The sequence below is a fragment of the Suncus etruscus genome, chromosome 10 (assembly GCF_024139225.1).
Source record: "Suncus etruscus isolate mSunEtr1 chromosome 10, mSunEtr1.pri.cur, whole genome shotgun sequence".
NCBI lineage: Eukaryota > Metazoa > Chordata > Mammalia > Eulipotyphla > Soricidae > Suncus > Suncus etruscus.
The window spans coordinates 95992808-96013336 of NC_064857.1; the positions used below are offsets into that span (position 1 = coordinate 95992808).

At 50.9% G+C, this 20529-nt stretch overlaps 2 protein-coding genes across 2 annotated transcripts in view; one reads left to right on the forward strand and one right to left on the reverse strand.

Moving 5' to 3' along the window:
* DNAJC17 (DnaJ heat shock protein family (Hsp40) member C17) overlaps nt 1–20529 on the forward strand; it is a 34774-nt gene that overhangs the window by 12432 nt on the left and 1813 nt on the right. The window contains exons 2-10 of the mRNA XM_049781502.1: nt 10450–10519; nt 10765–10823; nt 11007–11094; nt 13943–14028; nt 14836–14932; nt 15340–15383; nt 15683–15760; nt 16947–17027; nt 17380–17490. Of these exons, the coding sequence (XP_049637459.1) occupies nt 10450–10519; nt 10765–10823; nt 11007–11094; nt 13943–14028; nt 14836–14932; nt 15340–15383; nt 15683–15760; nt 16947–17027; nt 17380–17490 (714 nt within the window). The remainder of the gene's footprint in view (nt 1–10449; nt 10520–10764; nt 10824–11006; nt 11095–13942; nt 14029–14835; nt 14933–15339; nt 15384–15682; nt 15761–16946; nt 17028–17379; nt 17491–20529) is intronic.
* Nucleotides 19771–20381, reverse strand: C10H15orf62 (chromosome 10 C15orf62 homolog). Its single transcript, XM_049781483.1, has one exon. The coding sequence runs from the start codon at nt 20340–20342 to the stop codon at nt 19821–19823; it is 522 nt and encodes a 173-aa protein (XP_049637440.1). The 5' UTR covers nt 20343–20381; the 3' UTR covers nt 19771–19820.

Sequence of the window (20529 nt, forward strand, 5' to 3'; positions counted from 1 at the left end):
TGCTGATGTCTGGTGTCCAGCTGGTGCGGAGACAGCTTGCTTCTCCCCAGCTTAAGGAAAATGGCCACGAAGGACCACCTGGGCAGTAATGATTGCTTGTTCCCAGTCCTGGAGCTGGGCCTGATCATGGGTTTCTGGGTGATTCACCAGGCAGGTTTGTTCTGTCATGGAGAGCCCTCTCCCTCTGGCCCCCGAATCTGTGTCTGACCTCTGTGTCTGGCCTTTGATAACTGGCCTTTGATAATTACTTGCACCACTTACTTAACTGGCTCCAGGTTTTATGACAAGAGAAGACAGCAGCCTTTTAAAAAAATAATGATCTCTCCTTTGCAGGGCCCCTTTCTTTTAAGATAATGATGGCTGTTTTATAGTTACAGAGATCCTGGTTTTTGTGGGTGAGTCAGGAGTTGGCTCCCTGCTGGGTGGACTGTCTGAGACCCTGCTATGCCTGCCCAGGTACTGGTCCCCTCCCTCCCACCCTGTTGCTGCAGGTGGCAGAACCAGTCCTGGAGCTTCCTGATTTGATGGGGGAAGGGTGGCTAGCTACTAAGTCATGACTCAGTTTCCCCCTGTGATGTGGGCTCCAGGGGGTAACATTTAGTACCCCCTATGATGCTCTTGGCAGTCTGCTGTAGTAACTTATTATTCCCTTTTATAGACTCGGTTTCTCAAGAGGGAGAGAGCAGACACATTTGGGGGTTGTGAAACAGTGCTCCCCCTGCTGTCTGCTCCTGTGGGGCTTAAAATCACTGACAGTTTCTAGTTTCTGGTGGGTATTAGCTTTCTTTTTTTCCCCCTTTTTTTGTTTTTGTTTTGGGGCACACCTGGCAGTGCTCAGGGCTTATTCGGAGAGATTGGGTGGATATTTGGGATGCCAGGGTTCAATTGAGCCCAGGTCAGCCAGGTGCAAGACTCTTACCCATTATGTCTCTCTGGCCCCAGATGTCAGCTTTCTAATTGAATTTTGGCCAAGAATTGGTGAATGCTTGCCTTTTTTTTTTTTTTTTTTTATTCAAGAGCTACTTGTTGGAATGCCTACTAAGCAGCAGGTGCTAGAGAAGTGCTTTGGCCTGGGTATAAGGAAAGTTCAGGACCAACTCAGAAGACATGGGGATAGCCCTCATTCTCAGTAGTGCCCGCACATGCTGTTGGGCTGTTTATTGTTTTTTGGGTTTTTTTTTTTTTTTTGGGTCACACCCGGCAGCGCTCAGGGGTTACCCCTGGCTCTCTGCTCAGAAATAGTTCCTGGCGGGCTCAAGGGACCTATGGGATGCCGGGATTTGAACCACCGTCCTTCTGCATGCAAGGCAAAAGCTCTACCACCATGCTAGTTCTTGGCCCTTTTTCTTGTTTTTTATTTTTTGTTTTTTTGGGCTACACCTGGTAGTGCTCAGAGTTTACACCTGGCTCTGCGCTCAGAAATCGCCCCTGGCTTGGTGGTGCCATATGGGATACTGGGATTCAAATGACCATGCAAGGCAAACACTACCTCCATACTATCTCTCCAGCCCTTTTTCTTTTTTTTTCGTTTTTTGTTTTTGGGTCACACCCGGCAGTACTCAGGGGTCACTCTGACTCTACGCTCAGAAATTGCTCCTAGCAGTCTTGGGGGACCATATGGGATGCCGGGATTTGAACCACCGACCTTCTGCATGCAAGGCAAACACCCTACCTTCGTGCTATCTCTCCAGCCCTCCAGCCCTTTTTTTTTGCTTTTTTGTTTGTTTGTTTTGTTTTGTTTTATGGGCCACACTGGCAGTGCTCAGGGGTTACTCCTGGCTCTGCGCTCTTGGCTCGGGGGACCATATGGGATGCCGGGAATCAAACTTTGTCGGTCCTGGGTCAGCCGCATGCAAGGCAAACACCCTACCAATGTGCTACCACTCCGGCCCCTGTGCTATTTCCTGAATGTCTCCTGCACAATAAGCCTGACTGAGCCGTGAAAGGCAGTTAACTCAGTTGATGTCCTAAGATGGAGATCAGAAGGGTAGAGTCTGTCACACATTAGTGAAAAGCCAACAGGGCCCGAGAGGTAGTGTAGTGGTAGGGCTTTTGCCTTGCACACAGCCAACACAGGATGGACCCTGGTTCAATTTGTGGCATCCCATAATGGTTCCCTGAACCTGCCAGGATCAATTTCTGAATGCAGAGCCAGAAGTAATCCCTGAGCACCCCCCCCCAAATAAAAGGCCAACAGATGGGGCTGGAGAGAAAGTATAGCAGATAGGAGGATGCTTGCCTTACACTCACCTGACTGGGGTTTAAGCCTCAGCATCCCATATGGTTTCCCAAGCACCATATGCTAATTAATTCCTGAGTGCTGAGCCAGGACTAACTCCTGACCATCTATCTCCAGGTGTACACCCACCACAACCAAAGGGGGGGAACAAGAAAATAAAGGGCCAGCAGAAAAAGGCATGAGACAGCTGAAGCCCCAAATCCTTATGGAGCTAATGTTCATCTGAGGTATCTGTCACTCCTGGCTGGTCTTTGAGAACGTTGTTCTCTGCAGAACCAAAAGGATATGGAGTGTTAGGGGAGTGTTAGGTTCCTCATCTGTCCTTTTCCACCTATATGTGAAAGTTTCAGGAAATGCAGACAAAGATTTCCAGATGCTAAGGAAATCAGGCAGTTTAGGAAAAATCCAAAGGAAGGAAAGGAAGGCCACAAGTGTTGGGAATCCAGCCAGCCACTCTGGGCAAGGTTGTATTTGGTTCAACCCTGCCTTGGTGACCAACACCTTTGGGATTGTTGCAATGGCAGTGACCTCCCAGGTCTGCAGTTACAGGGTCCTGTCTACCCCACAGCTGTCTTTCTATTTCTTTTTTCTCCAGAAAGACCGTCTTTCTTCCCAACTTTATCACAGCCAAGAAAGATTTTGTGTCTTTTTTTTTTTTTTTCCCTGAATCAACTTCTGGAGTTGCTAATAAGGAAGGATTATTTCATAATAAAGGACATTGACACCGGAAACCTTTTCAAAGGCCTTCTGTAAGAGTTTTGTTTACCCCGAGGAATTCTTCTAGCAGCAGTCATTCAGGAGGGCTGGGCAAAGCTGAGGATCCAGTTTGAAACAAAACACTAAACAAAACTGAACTCGAGGCCAACTGGTTCAATGTCAAAATTGGCACCTTCCCAGTTAAAACCTAGCAGTGGGCCCTGGCCAGGGCAGACTAAACAGCTAGGGGTAATGATATCTTACTAATCGTCAGCACAGAAACTTGGCCAGCCTTTTCCAGTGCAACTGGCAACTGCTCTGAAAGAGTGCAGGCTATCCACATGTTCCCTTGACTCGTGTGTGCAGCAATGGGGGATTGAACCCAGGCTCTTGCAAGTTTAAGGTATGTTCTCTGGGCCAGCTAAGTGCCTGGTTTTGATGCTAGAGGCACAAGTTGGAGCCCTGGCACTGCATGGTCCCTGAGCACAGCCAGGAGGGATTTCCCAAACACCAAGCCCAGAGGAACCACCAGGTGTGGCCTGTGTTCGCCAGTTAGCCACTTTACTGTCCTACCTCCTGCTACTCTTAGAATGAGAACTCACAGGGTTGAAATTTGGAACTGTCTTATTTATTAGTGGACTGGAAGAATTCAAATTGAGGGGCCAGAATGATAGCACACTGAGTAGGGCATTTTCCTTGCATGCAGCCATCTCGGATTTGAGCCCCAGCATCCCATAAGGTTTCCCTAGCATACTAGAAGTTATTTCTTGTTTTTTGGGGTTTTCTTTGTTTGTTTGTTTTTAGGTCTTTGGGTCATACCCAGCAGCACTCAGGGGTTACTCCTGGCTCTGCACTCAGGAATCCCTCCTTGCAGGCAAGGGGACCATATGGGATGCCGGGGTTCGAACCTCCATCTGTCCTGGATCTGCTCATGAAAGGCAAATGCCCTACCGCTGTGCTATCTCTCTGGCCCCAGAACTGATTTTTAAGCATAGAGCCAAGAATAACCCTGAGCGTCGCTGGGTATACCCACCCCCCCCACAAAAAAACAGAATTCAAATTGAGGGGCTGGACAAATAGTACAGCTTGCCTTGTATGTGGATTGTCTCCAGCATCCCATTGTTCCCCCAAGCATCACCAGGAGTATTCCTGAGTGTAGAACCAGGAATACGGAAACCTTGAGCACTGCAGGGTGTGGCCGGAAACAACAAAAATTCAGATTGTGGGGCCGGACAGATAGCATGGAGGTAAGGCATTTGCCTTTCATGCAGAAGGTCATCAGTTCGAATCCCAGCATCCCATATGGTCCCCTGTGTCTGCCAGGAGCAATTTCTGAGCATGGAGCCAGGAGTAATCCCTGAGCACTGCTGGATGTGACCCAAAAACTACACACACACACACAAATTCAGATTGTGGAGCCAGAGCGGTGGCACAAGCGTTAAGCCATCTGCCTTGCCCATGCTAGCCTAGGACGGACCCAAGGTTCGATCCACCAGTGTCCCATATGGTCTCCCAAGCCAGGAGCAATTTCTGAGCACATAGCAAGGAGTAACCCCTGAATGCCGTCGGATGTGACCCCCCCAAAAAAAAAAAACAACTTGAAATTGGACTGATGGACTGACCCACTGAGAACATGCTCATTCCCAGAGTCCCCATCACACCGGCTGCTCATTTACCTCCCTTCTACAGCAGGGGAATGGTGTGGAGCTTACATTGAGTGTCTAATTTCCACCAGAATTTTTTTCTTTAATCCTCTCAACAGTTTAAGGTATAAGGGATAAAGCCTTCCCTTTGTAATTGAGTATTGGAACCAAAAGGCTGGTTTTGTTGAGCAATTTGCCCAAGGCCACGCTGGTAGAGAACAAGAGTCAAAATTTGAAATTTAGGGCCGGGCGGTGGCGCTAAAGGTAAGGTGCCTGCCTTACCTGCGCTAGCCTAGGACGGACCGCGGTTCGATCCCCCGGCGTCCCATATGGTCCCCCAAGCCAGGAGCGACTTCTGAGCGCATAGCCAGGAGTAACCCCTGAGTGTCACAGGGTGTGGCCCAAAAACAAAACAAAAAAAAAAATTTGAAATTTAGTTGTTAAACTACAAAAACTTCTTTTATGCTGCCACATAGCTTAGAAGCTGAGACCAGAGCAGTGCTACAGTGGGTAAGGTGTTTGCACTCCTGGCAGTGCTCCAGTGCTCAGGGGATCTTATTTGGCTTGTTTGGGATCCATCCAGGGTTGGGTACATGCAAGGCACACACTTTAACCCCTGTGCTATCTCTTTTGCCCCACTTGAAGTTTTTTAATGAGCCAAAACACCTATTGATGGAAAAATAATACTATTTTCATTTCCTTGTTTTATCACAATCTTGTCTTTTTTTCTCTTTATTTACTTATTTATTTATTTTTGGATTTTGGGCCACACCAGACAGCGCTCAGGTGTTAGTTCTGGCTCAGCACACAGGGGTCATTCCTGATAGTGCTCGGGGGGCCTTATGAGATGCCAGGGATCGAATCTGGGTCAGCCAGGTGCAAGGCAAACAAACACCCTACCTGCTGTGCAGTCACTCTGGCCCTCTATTTTTCTTTATTCCCTTAATGCTTTTCCTCAATAAAGCAAAACTTGGCTATTTTTCTCTTAGAGAACTACCCAGAGTACCCGACCCTCCTCATACAGTGCCATCTCTGCTAGGTCTTCAGGACCAGGCCTGATCATTCTCTTCTCTGCAGGCTTCTTTGTTGGCATCTCATGGACACCCCTTCCTGCATTATTCCTTGGCCATCTTCCTTGCTGTGTCCTTTCTCTCAATGTCAGGGAGAGGCTCAATTCGCTAGTGCAAGGCAATGATAACTTTCCCCTACAGCAAGTTGAAACACAGTATTCAACCCTTACAGATTTTTTTCCACTTGGACCACACCCAGCAATTCTCAGGGGGATTATTCTTGGCTTTGCCCTCAGAGATTACTCCTAGTGGGCTCAGGGATACTGAACTCATGTGGGTTATTGCAGGTTGAACCCAGGTTGGCCACCAGGCTCCAAGTGCAAGGCAAATGCCTTACCCATTGTATATCCCTCTGCACTCTCCCACCTTAAACCTTTTTTTGTTTGTTTATTTTTTGGGGGCCACACCTACCGGCATTCAGGAGTTACTCCTGGCTCTGCACTCAGAAATCGCTCCTGGCAGGCTCGGGGGGATGATATGGGATGCCAGGACTGGAACCACGGACCATCCTGGGTCAGCTGTGTGCAAGGCAAATGCCCTACCACTGTGCTATCTCTCTGGCCCCTCTTTTTTTCTTTTTTAATTTTGTTTTGCAGTACTCAGGGTTACTCCTAGCTCTGCCCTCAGAAATAACTCCTGGCAGGCTCGGGAAAGTATATAGGATGCCGGGGATTGAACCCAGGTCAGCTGTGTGCAAAACAAATGCTGTACTTGCTGTACTATCGTTCTGATCTCTTTTTTTTTTTTTTTTTTTGGTTTTTTGGGTCACACCCGGTGGTGCTCAGGGATTACTCCTGGATGTCTGCTCAGAAATAGCTCCTGGCAGGCACGGGGGACCATATGGGACACCGGGATTCGAACCAACCAACTTTGGTCCTGGATTGGCTGCTTGCAAGGCAAACGCCGCTGTGCTATCTCTCCGGGCCCTCGTTCTGACCTCTTGACCCCTTATTTTATTTGTATGGTGCTGGAGTTTGAACCCAGGGCCTCACACGTACATGTAAGGAAATGCTCTACCACTGAGCCTCATTCCCAGTCTCATCCTGCTTCTTATTGGTCCTTGTTAGTCCTTATTAGTCTTAGGAATCTTATTACTTCCTCTCCCTGTTCTACAGCCCCTCTTAGATTTACAAAAAATAATTTATGGGGCTAGCTGGGTGGCGCTAGAGGTAAGGTGTCTGCCTTGCAAGCGCTAGCCAAGAAAGGACCGTGGTTCGATCCCCCGGCATCCCATATGGTTCCCCCAAGCCAGGGGCAATTAGCCAGGAGTAACCCCTGAGCATCAAATGGGTGTGGCCCGAAAAACCAAAAAAAAAAAATTTATAACACTTTATTTTATTTGTTTTGGGGCCTTATCTGGCAGTGTTGAGGGATCACTTCTGGTGGAGCTTGGGAAACCATATGGGATGTTGGGAATCAAACCCGGGTCAGACACATGCAAGACAAGGGCCCTACTCACTGTAATTGCTCTGGCCTAACATATAACACATGAAAAGATCCCCAAGAGGTGATCCCCTTTCAATGGTCCTCAAACTACGGCCCTCGGGCCACATATTGTATTTGTTCCCATTTTGTTTCTTCACTTCTAAATAAGATATATGCAGTGTGCATAGAAATTTGTTCATAATTTTTGTTTTTACTATCATCTGGCCCTCCAACAGTCTGAAGGACAGTGAACTGGCCCCCTGTTTAAAAAGTTTGAGGACCCCTGCATGGTTCTTGCTACTCTCCTCATTAGGGTTTGGTGGGACAAATGAGGATGTGGTACTGGCCATAGCCAGCAGGAGGCAGCACATCCCTGAAGTCCTGAGCTAGGAGCACCACCTGCGAGTTAGTTCCCTGTCCAGTCTCCCCTGGCTGTGGCGGCTTCCCCACCTCCAGTCCAAAGGGCCTTATTTAGCACATTTTTCATAGACGTATGGGTTCCATCTGGGAAGGCTGGAAACTCTGTCGTCTTAATTCTAGGAATTTCTCTGGAAGGTTTAAACCAGCCAGCACACAAGGCTGCAGAACAAGGTGGGCCGATTTGGGTGTTTATGCTCTGTCCTCCCTTTAAAGAGCTTTTTAGGTAATAGAGAGAGTCTTGGTTACTATGTTTGTTTGTTTTTGTAAATATAAGTAAGGGCCAGGGGCTGAAGCACCAATAAAGCAGGTTGGGTTTTTGCCCTGCATAGTCTCACTCACCTATGGGTTTTAAGAAAAACAAAAGACATTTTTGTAATAATACAGAGACAATAGAGAGGAGGGCTGGAAGGACCGGCCCATGATATGAAGCTTACCAGAAAGAGTGGTGAGTCTAGTTAGAGAAATAACTTACACTGACAACTATTATGACAATGGTAGTGAGGGAGAGAAGCAGAATGCCTGTCTCAAATATAGGCAGGGGTTGGGAGAGGAGGGAGTTGGAGTTATTAGTGATGGGAATGTTGCTCTGGTGAATGGGGATGTTCTTTTTATGACTGAACCCCAACTACAATCATGTATGTAATCATGGTGCTTAAATAAAGATATTATTAAAAAAAAAAAAAAAGAGAGACATCCTTGAGTGCAGAGCCAGAGCACTGCTGGATGTGGCCTCAAAACCAAAAAAGGGGGGCTGGAGAGATAGCACAGCAGTAAGGCGTTTGCCTTGCATGCAGAAGGTTCGAGTCCTGGCGTCCCATATGGTCCCCTAAGCCTGCCAGGGGTGATTTCTGAGCATAGAGCCAGCAGTAGCCCCTGAGTGCTGCCGGGTGTAATCCAAAAACCAAAAAAGAAGAAAAGAAGGACCAGAAAGCTCAAAGTGAAAATGAAGCACATGGAGAAAACCCAGGGTCAATTTCCATGTGAGGGGACCTCATGTCCCCAAGCATTATTTGGAGACACCCCCAAGCATCAAGCCAGGAGTAGCTGCTGAGCATTGCTGAGAGAGACCCAGAAATAAAACAAAAAAGGAGGGAAAGGGTTTTATGTTTTGGTTTTGGTTTTTGGGTCACACTCGGTGGTGCTTTAGGGGTTATTCCTGGCTTTGTGCTTGGAAATAGCTCCTGTCAGGTTCAGGGGACTATATGGATGCTGGGGGATCGAACCCGGGTCTGTCCCAGATTGGCCATGTGCAAAGCAAATGCCCTACCACTGTGCTATCACTCCAGCCCCAGAAGGAAAAGGTTTTTAATAAAGCAAGATGCAGGAATAAAAGCTAAAAATGGATCATTACCTCCCTACCAAGGTGGCCCTTTGATAATAAAAATGGCTTATATAAGGTCTGAGCATTTGAGCCTACTCTCCTTTCTCAGTCCCTTTCACAGGAAACCACAGGGGCCATATGCTCGGTTATTGTTATTTTGGCTTTTGGCCCACACCTTGCAGTGTGCTCAAGGCTTATTCCTGGATCTATACTCAGATCACTCTTCTCAAGCTCAGGGACTATATTGGGTTCTAGGACCCAAACGTGGATCCAAACGTGCATGCAAGGCAAGTGCCTTACCATATCTCTTTGACCCTGTCAATTAATTTTGTTTTTTTATTTATTTATTATTGGTTTTTGGGCCACACTCAGTAGCACTCCTGTCCCAGGTCGGACGCATGCAAGGCAAATGTCCTACTGCTGTGCTATCTCTCAGGCCCCACTTAATTTTTTTTTTTTTGAGTCATACACGGCAATGCTCAGGGGTTTCTCCTGGCTCTACGCTCAGAAATCCCTCCTGGCAGGCTCGGGGGACCATATGGGATGCTGGGATTCGAACCACCGTCTTTCTGCATGCAAGGCGAATGCCCTACCTCCATGCTGTCTCTCTGGCCATCACTTAATTTATTTTAAACATCAAAAGTATTTATATCCTTGTGAACCTCTTTTTCAAACTCACTAAAAATCTTCCTCGTCCCCACAGATAAACAAACCTCTGCCAATACTAACTTTTTGTTTTTTGGGTCACACCCAGCAGTGCTCAGGGGTTACTCCTGGCTCTACACTCAGAAATAGCTCCTGGCAGGCTCGGGGACCATCTGGGATGCCGGGATTCGAACCACAGTCCTTCTGCATGCAAGGCAAACACCCTACCTCCATGCTATCTCTCCGGCCCCCACTTAATTTATTTTAAACCTCAAAAGTATTTATATCCTTATAAACCTCTTTTTCAAATTCACTAAAAATCTTCCATGTCCTTGCAGATAAACCTTTGCCTCCTTCTATTTATTTATTTATTTATTTATTTATTTATTTATTTATTTATTTAATTTTGGGTCACACCCGGCGGCGCTCAGGAGTTACTCCTGGCTCTAGGCTCAGAAATCGCCCCTGGCAGGCACAGGGGACCATATGGGATGCCGGGATTCAAACCACCGTCCTTCTTCGTGAAAGGCAAACGCCTTATCTCCATGCTATCTCTCTGGCCCTGTGCCTCCTTGTTAATAGAGATTTTGATGGCTTCCCAGAGAAGAGAGAGGAGGATATGCTGCTGCACACAAGATAGCTGCAGGCATGATGTGTGTTTACTCAAGTGGATGTCCCTCAGTCTGAGTTTCCAGGAGTCAGTCATGAGGGGTGCCTCATGGTCAGGGACAATATCTTAAGTTTTCCGCAGAAGGCTGCGTACATTCCACCTCCTACTGGATTGGGAGCTTCTAGGTGACTGAAGGGAACCTCACACTTCAAGGTCCCTGTGATATCCACAGTGCTGAGACTGGATACTCACAGGGCAGCACACTCTCCCCTTCCACAGCCATCCCTCAGGGGGTTGTGAGGTGCTTTCCATGCAGAAGCACTCTCCAGATTGCCTTCCAGGGCTGAGAATGTGACAAGACACATCTTCTGCTCTTCCAGGTAAAGAAGGCGTACAGACAGAAGGCCCTCTCCTGCCACCCAGACAAGAATCCTGACAATCCCAGAGCAGGTGAAACTCGTGGGCCGGGGACACACATGTAGCTGCGGGCTTCTGCTCCAGCTTCCTGGGGGTGAGCCTGGCTGTCCCAGGCTTGGCCTCCTGCTCCTCGATGATGTGCTTGCTCATGCCCCCGCTGGCTCAGCTGCCGAGGCATTCCTGCCAGAGTGCATCCTCTGGAAAGGCCCCTTGGAGGGAACGCACCATTCCCAGGCCTTGCCTTACTCTTCCTGCTCTCTCTTGATTCCTCCATGTAGCGGAACTCTTCCACCAGCTTTCTCAGGCCTTGGAGGTACTGACAGATGCTGCAGCCAGGGTAAGTAAAAGCATCCTGCTCTACGTGAACTGTCGCTTAGGGTTCGAGAGCACTGTAGCCACACTGCACTCCTCTCTGCCTGCCCCAGGGAGTGGTCAGTCCCTCTGGTGCTACTGGGGAGGAAGCCAACTGGACGTTGTTTGAGCCCTGGCTGCCTGTCATTCACTGTTCCTTCCCTGCCAGGCTGCCTATGACAAGGTCAGGAAAGCCAAGAAGCAGGCAGCAGAGAGGACCCAGAAACTCGATGAGAGGAGGAAGAAAGTGAAGTTGGGTAGGTGATGGCAGGTGCTGAGTGCCTGTGCTTCCCTCACACTTTTCTTCCTGGAGTCGTAGCAGCTCAGAGCCTTGGCCACAGCGCTGAGCAAAACTCCCTTCTTAGAATGGATTCTGAGGCCTCTCCTAGGGATGCTAACAGTGACCGGATTTATTATGAGCTAAACATGGTGACAGATCTTTTTTTTTTTTTTTTTTTTTTTTTTGGTTTTTGGGCCACACCCGTTTGATGCTCAGGGGTTACTCCTGGCTATGAGCTCAGAAATCGCCCCTGGCTTGGGGAGACCATATGGGACGCCGGGGGATCGAACCGCGGTCCGTCCTACGCTAGCGCTTGTAAGGCAGACACCTTACCTCTAGCGCCACCTTCCCGGCCCCGGTGACAGATCTTTTATCGGCCTTTTAAATACCGCAACTATCTGAGGAGATAGGTTTTACTAGATCCATTTTTTTGTTTATGTTTTTTGGTTTTTTTTTTTTTTTTTTTTTTTTTTTGGTTTTTGGGCCACACCTGGTGACACTCGGGTTACTCCTGGCAATTCACTCAGAATTCACTCCTGGCTTGGGGGGCCATATGGGATGCCAGGGATTAAACTCAGGTCTGTCCTGAGTCAGCCATATGCAAGGCAAATGCCCTACCACTGTGTTATTGCTCTGACCCCAGATCCATTTTTTTATAAACAAGGAAGCAAAATGCCAGTGGATTGGGAACTTGCTAGATATGGATCTTGCAGTATGCATGAAATAGTGCTCCCGGCCCACTGCCCTGGGCTTTTTAAAATTATCCCCTTCACATTGCTGCCACATGCTTTAATTCTCAGACCCTTGGAAGGTCCTCAGAGCTCCAGTCATTCATTTTCTCACTCTATAGTTTTAAATATTATTTGTTTGGGGGAGACTTTTTGGTTTGTTTTGGAGCAACACCCAGTGGTGCTCAGGGCTTTCTCAGGAATCACTCCTGGCAATACTTGGGATGCCAGATATTGAGCACAGTTGACCTTGTGCAAGGCAAATGCCGTACCGACTGTACTATCTTTCCAACCCCTTCTTTTTTGTTGTTTTTGGGCCACACCTGGCAGTGCTTAGTAGTTACTCCTGACAGGCTCCGGGGACCACATGGTATCATATGGTATGCCGAGGATCAAACCTGGCTACCTACATGCAAGGCAAGTGCCTTACCCACTCTATTGACTTAGCCCCTTAACTATTATTTTATAGCTCTTTATTACTTCCTTCTTCCCTGTTGGTGCTCAGAGCTTAATCCCAGCTCTGTGATCTGAAATTACTTCTGGGGGGGAAGGGGAGAAATGACTCCTGGAGGCTGGAGTGGTAGCACAGTAGTAGGACATTTACCTTGCAGGTGTCTAACCCTGGACGAACCGCAGTTCAATTCCCAGCCTCCCATATGATTCCCTGTGCCTGCTAGAAACGATTTCTTTTTTCTTTTTTTCTTTTTGGTTTTTGGGCCACACCTGGCGATGCTCAGGGGTTACTCCTGGCTGTCTGCTCAGAAATAACGCCTGGCAGGCAAGGGGGACCATATGGGACACTAGGATTCGAACCAACCACCTTTGGTCCTGGATCGGCTGCTTGCAAGGCAAATGCCACTGCGCTATCTCTCCGGGCCCTAGAAATGATTTCTTAGCGCAGAGCCAGGAGTAACCCCTGAGCACCACCGGGTGTGACCCAAACCCCTCCAAAAAAAAAGAAATTACTCCTGGCAGGAACCTAATATGGTGCTGGAGATTGAACCCAGTTGGCCATGTGCAAGGCAAGCATCCTATTCACTATACTATCTTTCTGGCCTCATTTAATATTGCATCCATCCATTTCTTTTTTTTTTTTCCATCCATTTCTTCATTAAGAAAGTAAGCAGGGGCCGGGCGGTGGCGCTGGAGGTAAGGTGCCTGCCTTGCCTGCGCTAGCCTAGGACGGACCGCGGTTCGATCCCCCGGCGTCCCATATGGTCCCCCAAGAAGCCAGGAGCAACTTCTGAGCGCAAAAGCCAGGAGTAACCCCTGAGCCTCACAGGGTGTGGCCCAAAAACCAAAAAAAAAAAAAAAAAAAAAAAAGAAAGTAAGCAGGGGCCAGAGAGATAGCATGGAGGTAGGGCATTTGCCTTGCATGCAGAAGGGCGGTGGTTCGAATCCCGGCATCCCACATGATCAGGCATCCCTGAGCCTGCCAGGAGCGATTTCTGAGCCTAGAGCCAGGAGTAACCCCTGAGCACTGCCAGGTGTGATTCAAAAACCAAAAAAAAAAAAAAATGAGCCGAAAGCCTGAGAGAACGTGACAGGCACATCTCCCAGGCGAGGTGGGGAGCCCAGGGATTGCATTAGTGCCCTCATACAGAAACTGCCACCTCGGGCAGAGCCACTAGACTTGCATCTGCTGGGCGACTTGGTAAATGTGAATTTCAGGGGAGGTGATGGCGGCTGTTGGAGCTGGAGCTCAGTGGTGGGAAAAGAGTCCAAACCAAGGTGGGGTTAAAGGCCCAGCCTTGGTGCCAAACCACAGGAATCAAGGCCATTGGCTCCACCCACTGACATCGCTGACAATGGCCTGGGCCGCTGACTCATGTCCCACCCCCAGTCTGTTCAGCCTGCTTTGTCCGTGGGGGTTGCTGACTCCTTCAGACCCCTCACCACCCACAGGAGCTCATAGGTCTTTGCTACAGCTTTTTAGTCATATGAACACAGGGCAGATGTACATGGAGCAAGGCATAGAGTGGCTGTTTGGCTCTGTCCTGCATGAAAATTGAGGGAAGTGGCTTGGGCTGGGCCAGTTTAAGGCACAGTGGAAATGGCTTCAACCCACCATTGGGTCATTCAACCCTTGTGTCTTAGACCTAGAGGCCCGGGAACGACTGGCCCAGACCCTTGGTAGCGAGGAGGAGGAGGAGGGCCGGAGTACCAGGACACTGGAGCAAGAGGTGAGTGCCTTCACCCAGAGTGCCTCAAAGAGGGAGAAGTGAGAAAAAGGTAGATGGGAACAGGTGGGAAACTGGGGACACTAGTGAATAGAATTAGACGCTATTAAAGAGACGAGTTTTGGAAGACTGTAGGCCTGAAACTCAATCATGAGTAACTCTGTAATTCACAGTGATTCAATAAATAAAAAAAGGGGGGAGGGACCAGAAAGATAGCATGGAGTTAGGACATTTGCCTTACATACAGGAGGACAGTGGTTTGAATCCCGACATCCCATATGGTCCCCCGAGCCTGCCAGGAACAATTTCTGAGTGTAGAGCGCTGCCAGGTGTGACCCCCCCCCAAAAAAAAAAAAAAAAGATGAGTGTTCAAGCTGACGGTGGAGGCCATTAGCCTGAGGGAGTCTAAACCAGGTGACTATTGAGACTGGGGGGCGCCTTTTCACTGTCTGCAGTGGGCGCTGGGTAATGTGTCCCGCCCACAGGTTGCTGAGTTCTCCCTTGCAGGTGAGGCCTGCCAAGACACCTTTCCTTTTTTTTTTTTTTTTTTTTTTTTTTTTGTGGTTTTTGGGTCACACCCGGCAGTGCTCAGGGGTTACAACTCCTGGCTCCATGCTCAGAAATTGCTCCTGGCAGGCACAGGGGACCATATGGGACGCTGGGATTCGAACCGATGACCTCTTGCATGAAAGGCAAACGCTTTACCTCCATGCTATCTCTCCAGCCCCCCAAGACACCTTTCCAACTTGGAAAGGTGAGCCAACATGGAACTGGATCTGCGCTGAATTGTCCCCCCAACCTCCACTCTAGATCGAACGCCTGCGAGAAGAGGGTTCCCGGCAGTTGCAGGAACAGCAGAGACTGATCCAGGAGCAGCTACGCCAGGAGCGCGAACAGAGGCTGAAAGGTGAGGATGCTGCTTGCTCCCATTTAGGGGGTTCTGCTGCTCAGACCCTGCAGGCACCCACTGGACCACCGTCTCCTGTCCTTTCTTCCTCCCAGTGGTCCTGGGCTTGTCTGCTTTCAAGCCACTGAGCTTCCTGGCACCCCCCTGTCTTAGCTGCACAGCCCTGGAGGACCACTTTGGGGTCCATCTCTACCTCCCACCTCCCCTGTGCCAGAGTAGAGTGTGGCTGTGCACCATCAGCTGGCAAACTCATTCCCAGGGGACGCCATAGGCTTGCTGTTGCCACCCCACTGGGCAACTGAGCAGGATAAAAGTGCCCTTGGTCAGGTTGACTTTCTCTACCTCCTTCTGGACCTGGACCATGTTTCCCTCAAGGTCTACCTTGCTAATTGCCCCAAATTTTCTAGGGAAGGCAGAAGATCCTGAAGGCAAAGGGACCCCCAAGCTGAAGGTGAGTCCTGCCACCACTGGGGCCTCCTGACAAGAGAAGATATTGGGGCTTTCAGGGGCTCCATGGTACACCACCTCTCTGGGGAGCTACACGGGCCCTCCCTCCCTCCCTCCCTCAGGGAAGTGGCCAGCAGAGGCTGCAGGGCAGGGCTCCCAGAAACCCTGTAATAACACCTCTTAGAGGGCCAGATGCCTGGCCAGCCCATTTCCAAGGGCGGGCCACATGTTTTTGTGGAGGATGCTCTGAGTCCTGGGGGTATCTGCACAGAGTGAATATTACTGAGACTGCCATCTTCTTAGCTAAAATGGAAATGCAAGAAGGAGGACGAGTCACAGGGCGGCTACTCCAGAGATGTGCTCCTGCGGCTTCTGCAGAAGGTCTGTTTGTCCCACCGCGCCAGTGCAGCCCCCACCCTGTGTAGACACCACCAGCCTTAGGGACCCAGGAACAGCTAGAGACTTGCTTGGGACACGGCCCTCCTGCCAGTCAAGGGTTCCGGCCATTCCTCACCTGGCTATCCTCAGAAACAAAGGACTTGGCTGAATTTATTGGATGACAGGAGGCGATGGCGGGTCCTTCCCCGGCAGGGTCAGTCCCTGAGGCAGCCAAGCGCTTCAGCTATTTCTCCTTGAGCACCCTACACTCCCAGCAAGGAAACCAGCCCTGGCTCTGACACAGTTCAAGAGATAGGCATCTGGGTTTGACTCCTGTCACCACACGGGTCCCCTGTGCACTCCCAGGATAGACCTCTGAAGGATAAGAACAAGAAAACAAAAGAAAAGGTTTTTTTTTGTTTGTTTGTTTGTTTTTTTTTTTTGTTTTTCGGGCCACACCCATTTGATGCTCAGGGGTTACTCCTGGCTAAGTGCTCAGAAATTGCCCCTGGCTTGGGGGGGACCATATGGGATACCGGGGGATCGAACCACGGTCTCGATCTTTCCTTGGCTAGCGCTTGCAAGGCAGATGCCTTACCTCTAGCGCCACCTCGCCAGCCCCAGAAAAGATATTTTTCCCATCTCTGATTGCTTTGGGGTTTTTTTTTTGTTTGGTTTTTGTTTTTGTTTTATTTATCAATTGATTGATTGCTTGGTTATTGGGCTACACCCAGCGGCACTCAGGGGTCGCTCCTGGCTCTGCACTCAGAAATTGCCCCTGGCAGGCTGGGGAACTATATGAGATTCTGGGAATCAAACCGGGTTGGCCGCATGCAAGGCAAAAGCCCTACCGCTGTGCTCTCTCCAGCCCCTGTTTGTTTGTTTTTTCTTTGTTTTGTTTTGGACCACACCTAGACCTTGTTCGGGGATTCCTCCTGGCTTTGTGTCTAGGAATTACTCCTGGTGGTGTTCAGGGGACCATATGGGAGGCTGGGAATCAAACCTGGATCAGTTGCATGTAAAGCAAATGCCCATCCTACCCTTTGTACTTTCTCTGGGAATCTGATAGCAAGAATTTATACCCGAACTCAGAATGGCCTGGGGGGCAGCAAGTGACTCAGCCTTGTCTCTTGAGCTGAGCCATCCTGGGAGCGGAACTATGTTAACTGGGACTCTTGTTTTCCCACAGTATGGAGAGGTGCTTAACCTGGTACTTTCCAGTAAGAGGCCCGGCACTGCCTTAGTGGAGTTCGCCACTGTCAAGGCTGCGGTGAGTGCTGCTGAGCTTTGAGGGACCATTGGCGTGCTGCCATTCCACAATGGGGAACCACTTCTGCAGGACTGCTGAGCTGAGCTCAGAGCCGCTTCAGTGCTGGGCCCGAGTCCTGGGAATAGAGGCATGGCAGGAGAAAGCACAGCAGTAACTGCTGTGGGGCCTGCACTGCCCTTCCCCCCAGTTAGAGTATCGTCCCTCTGTCTCCCTATGAGTTGGGTTTGCACCTTCCACAGTGTCAAGCAAGGAGGCCACAGAGGTCAGAGCACTGCCCTAGTTCTCTGTGGGTGGGCACCCACTTTCTGGCTGGTGAGAGCAGACAGGATTGGGTGCTGTGGTTGGTTGGCAGGAGCTGGCTGTCCAGAATGAAGTGGGCCTGATTGACAACCCTTTGAAGATTTCCTGGTTGGAAGGACAGCCACAGAGCACAGCAGGCCCCAGCCACCCAGGCCTGTCACAGGTAAGGGGCCAGGCCTCGCCTCACAGGTTTGCTCAAGTTTCTTTTGTTTGTTTGGTTTTTGTTTTTGGGCCACACCCGGTGACACTCAGGGGTTTACTCCTGGCTATAAGCCCAGAAATCGCTCCTGCTTGGGGGACCATATGGGACACTGGGGATCGAAACGAGGTCTGTCCTGGGTCAGCCGTGTGCAAGGCAAATGCCCTACCGCTGCGCTATCACTCCAACCCCGGTTACTCATGTTTTGCAGCCTTGCCAATCTGGGCTCTTCAGGCCCATTTCCAGGCACATCCAGGTCCTTGGGAGGCAGGTGAGGTTGTCCTGCAGCCTGAGCCCCCCCCCTAAATTCCTGTGATGGCTTTTTCCTGAGTCCTGGAGGCCTTCACACCTCATACTTCTTCCTTGTCATTTCCTTCTTTCCCTGGGCTCCTGGCATGGGACATCTTCAGTAATGAGGTCCCTGCTCTCTTGGGTTGGGGAAGGTGATGAGGGTACCTGTCTGCCCTATCCATCACCTTAGCTGATACTGACACTCCTGCCAGCTCTGGGGACCTGTCCAGGCTCCCACGAGAGGTGAAGCTAAGCCTCTTGCTGCCTCTCGCCCCATACAACCCAGAGGTGCCCAGCTCCACGGACAGTTGGCTCCAGCACTTGCCCCATATCCATTGGGCTAGGACAGAACACCGAACCCAAGCAGCACCTAATTCTTAGCAATTGCCAGTCTGTCAGGAGCCTCTGACTGCAGTGCTTACAGCCCCCTGGGATCCAAAAGATTTGTTCTTATTACCTCTGTCATACTTCCTGTGCCCCAAGAGGGCAGGAGCCATTTAGTTATGATGCAGACTGACTGGAGCAGGAAAGGAACCCTTCTGTGCTCAACTCAGGCCCCTGACAAGTCGAAACCTCATGCAGCCCAGACAGGACTCCACCGTCGCTATGACAAAGAGCTTTATTCGCTGTCCCCTTGCAACTGGTGCACCCATGCACAGGAGGGAAGAGAGGGTACAAGGTTTGGGTGGAGAAGCTCCTCAGTCCTCTGCACACTTGGAAAGACCTGAGGCAACAGCACAAGGTGGCCCAGCCCTGCCCTGCCCACGTGTCAGGGTTTCTGTCCAGGTCATGGGTGGGGCGGGGCACATCCTGTGGCTTTGACCTCGTGGGCTCAGTCCTTTTGGCAGCCCCATCATCAGCGTTCAGGCAAGGAGATCTCAACTGGAGGCAGGTTCTGGAACCGGCACTGCTACTTCCTGGAGCTACGTGTTCACCAGCTGATCCAGTTCTCTCGTGCAAGGGGGCGGAAGGGGTCAGCTTTCCCAACAAGCCTGGGAATTCCTTCCCCAAAGCACCCCCCTGTGCCAGGCAAGGCTCTGCCCCAGGCTGCCACTCTAGAAGCCTTTTCATTGGGTGCACAGAGTCCTACAAGCAACCGTGTTGACAGCTGAGTGTGAGCCCCTTTTTCTGCTGCTGACTTGTTGGCTCTTTTCCTTCAGTTCCATCCCATGCTTCTGCCGCCATCACCTGACCTCTCCTGCAAATACCTTCCTTTCGGGGCATACACCTCCTCGACCTGTAATTGGGGTGCTAGCCCTGGCTTTGGTCAACAACACACAGGAAACTAGGCCAACTAAGCCAACAGTCCCTTTGCCATGAGGCACTTGAAATTGTGCTCAAGCGGCTTAGAGACAGGAGTTTTCATTGTACTTTATTCCAGTTAAAGTTAATTTAATATGGGGTTTTTGGGGGTGGGGTTTGGCTTGGTTTTGGGATCACACCCAGCTACTCCTTTTTGTTTGTTTTTGTTTTTTGGGTCACACCCGGTGGTGCTCAGTGGTTGCTCCTGCCTCTGTGCTCAGAAATCACTCCTGGAAGGCTCAGGGGACCATAGGGGATGCATAAATCGAACCCGGGTCCATCCAAACGCCCTACAGCTGTGCTCAGGTCCCGCACCTAGCTATTCCTGCCTACTCCCAGCTCTGTGCTCCCAGTGGCTGCAGGGATTGAACAAGGCCTCCAGCTTGCATGTGATTCTTGTCCAGCACCAGGTGTAACAGTGCGAGCTGGAATGACCTGGTCAAGCCTGAGGCACCCCCTCCCCAGAGCTCTCAACTTCCTCTCAGCCTCCGTTGGGCTGCCCCTGCCCAGACTTGCCTTCTGGCCTCTTAGGTCCATTTCACCCACTCTGACTGCCTACCGTCTGCCCACCCTTCCTCTGGCCCCATTGCCCCTCAACCTCCCGGCTCACCGGGAGGAAGCTGCGAGGCCCAGAGCGCAAAGCGGGGGGACCCAGGACTCCTGGCCTGATCACCTTCTGTGCTCAGCACCTTCACCCCAGTTCAGAAGCGGGGCTCGCTGGGAAACTGCTCCCTCAGCAGCTGCAACACCTCCTCGAGAAGGGAGATGCCCAGGTCCACTTTGAAGGAGAAGAAGGGGTCGCTGAGGTCCGGAGGGGGCGTCCTCGGGAAGGGGGGGCTGTCCAGCAGGTCCTCTTCTGAGTAGCGGTCCAGCGGGCCAGCCAGGGAGATGGCCGAAGGCAGGGCTGCGGGGTAGGCGGCCGGGGACTCTAGGATGTTGGGGCAGCTGGTGCTCTCCCGGTAGTAGAGCCGAGGGGGCTTGGGTGGGGCCAGCAGGGTGGCCCTTGGCTGCTCGTCCCCCCACAGGGGAAGGCGCCGGCCGTCGGGGCGGCCTCGCAGCTCGCGGATGACCTCGCGATTGCTGTATTCCTCGTGGTCACCGCCGGCCGTGCTGGCCTGGCTGAGCACGCTGCCCTGGCGCCGCAGGAGCCGCCTAGGCCGGCCCAGGCTCAGCCGCTTGAAGAAGGAGGCGTTGCGGAAGGAGCCTTTCCTCCAGGTCTCCATGGGCTCCCCCGAGGGCCCGTGCACCCTCCTGCTGCCTCAGGAGCCGGGCTCAGAGCAGCCAGTCGGGGCCCATGTGGTCCCAGCCCCGTGGCAGGCTCCAGACTCCAGCAGCTTGCTCAGAGCCCACCTGGGGCCTGCATGGCATCTCGGAGGGCAAAGCTGTCCTGAGCGAGTTTGTCTGCCAGGC

Bases quoted from the DNA above. Each gene is read 5' to 3' on its own strand.
- C10H15orf62 (XM_049781483.1), bottom strand. From the start codon at position 20,342: ATGGAGACCTGGAGGAAAGGCTCCTTCCGCAACGCCTCCTTCTTCAAG.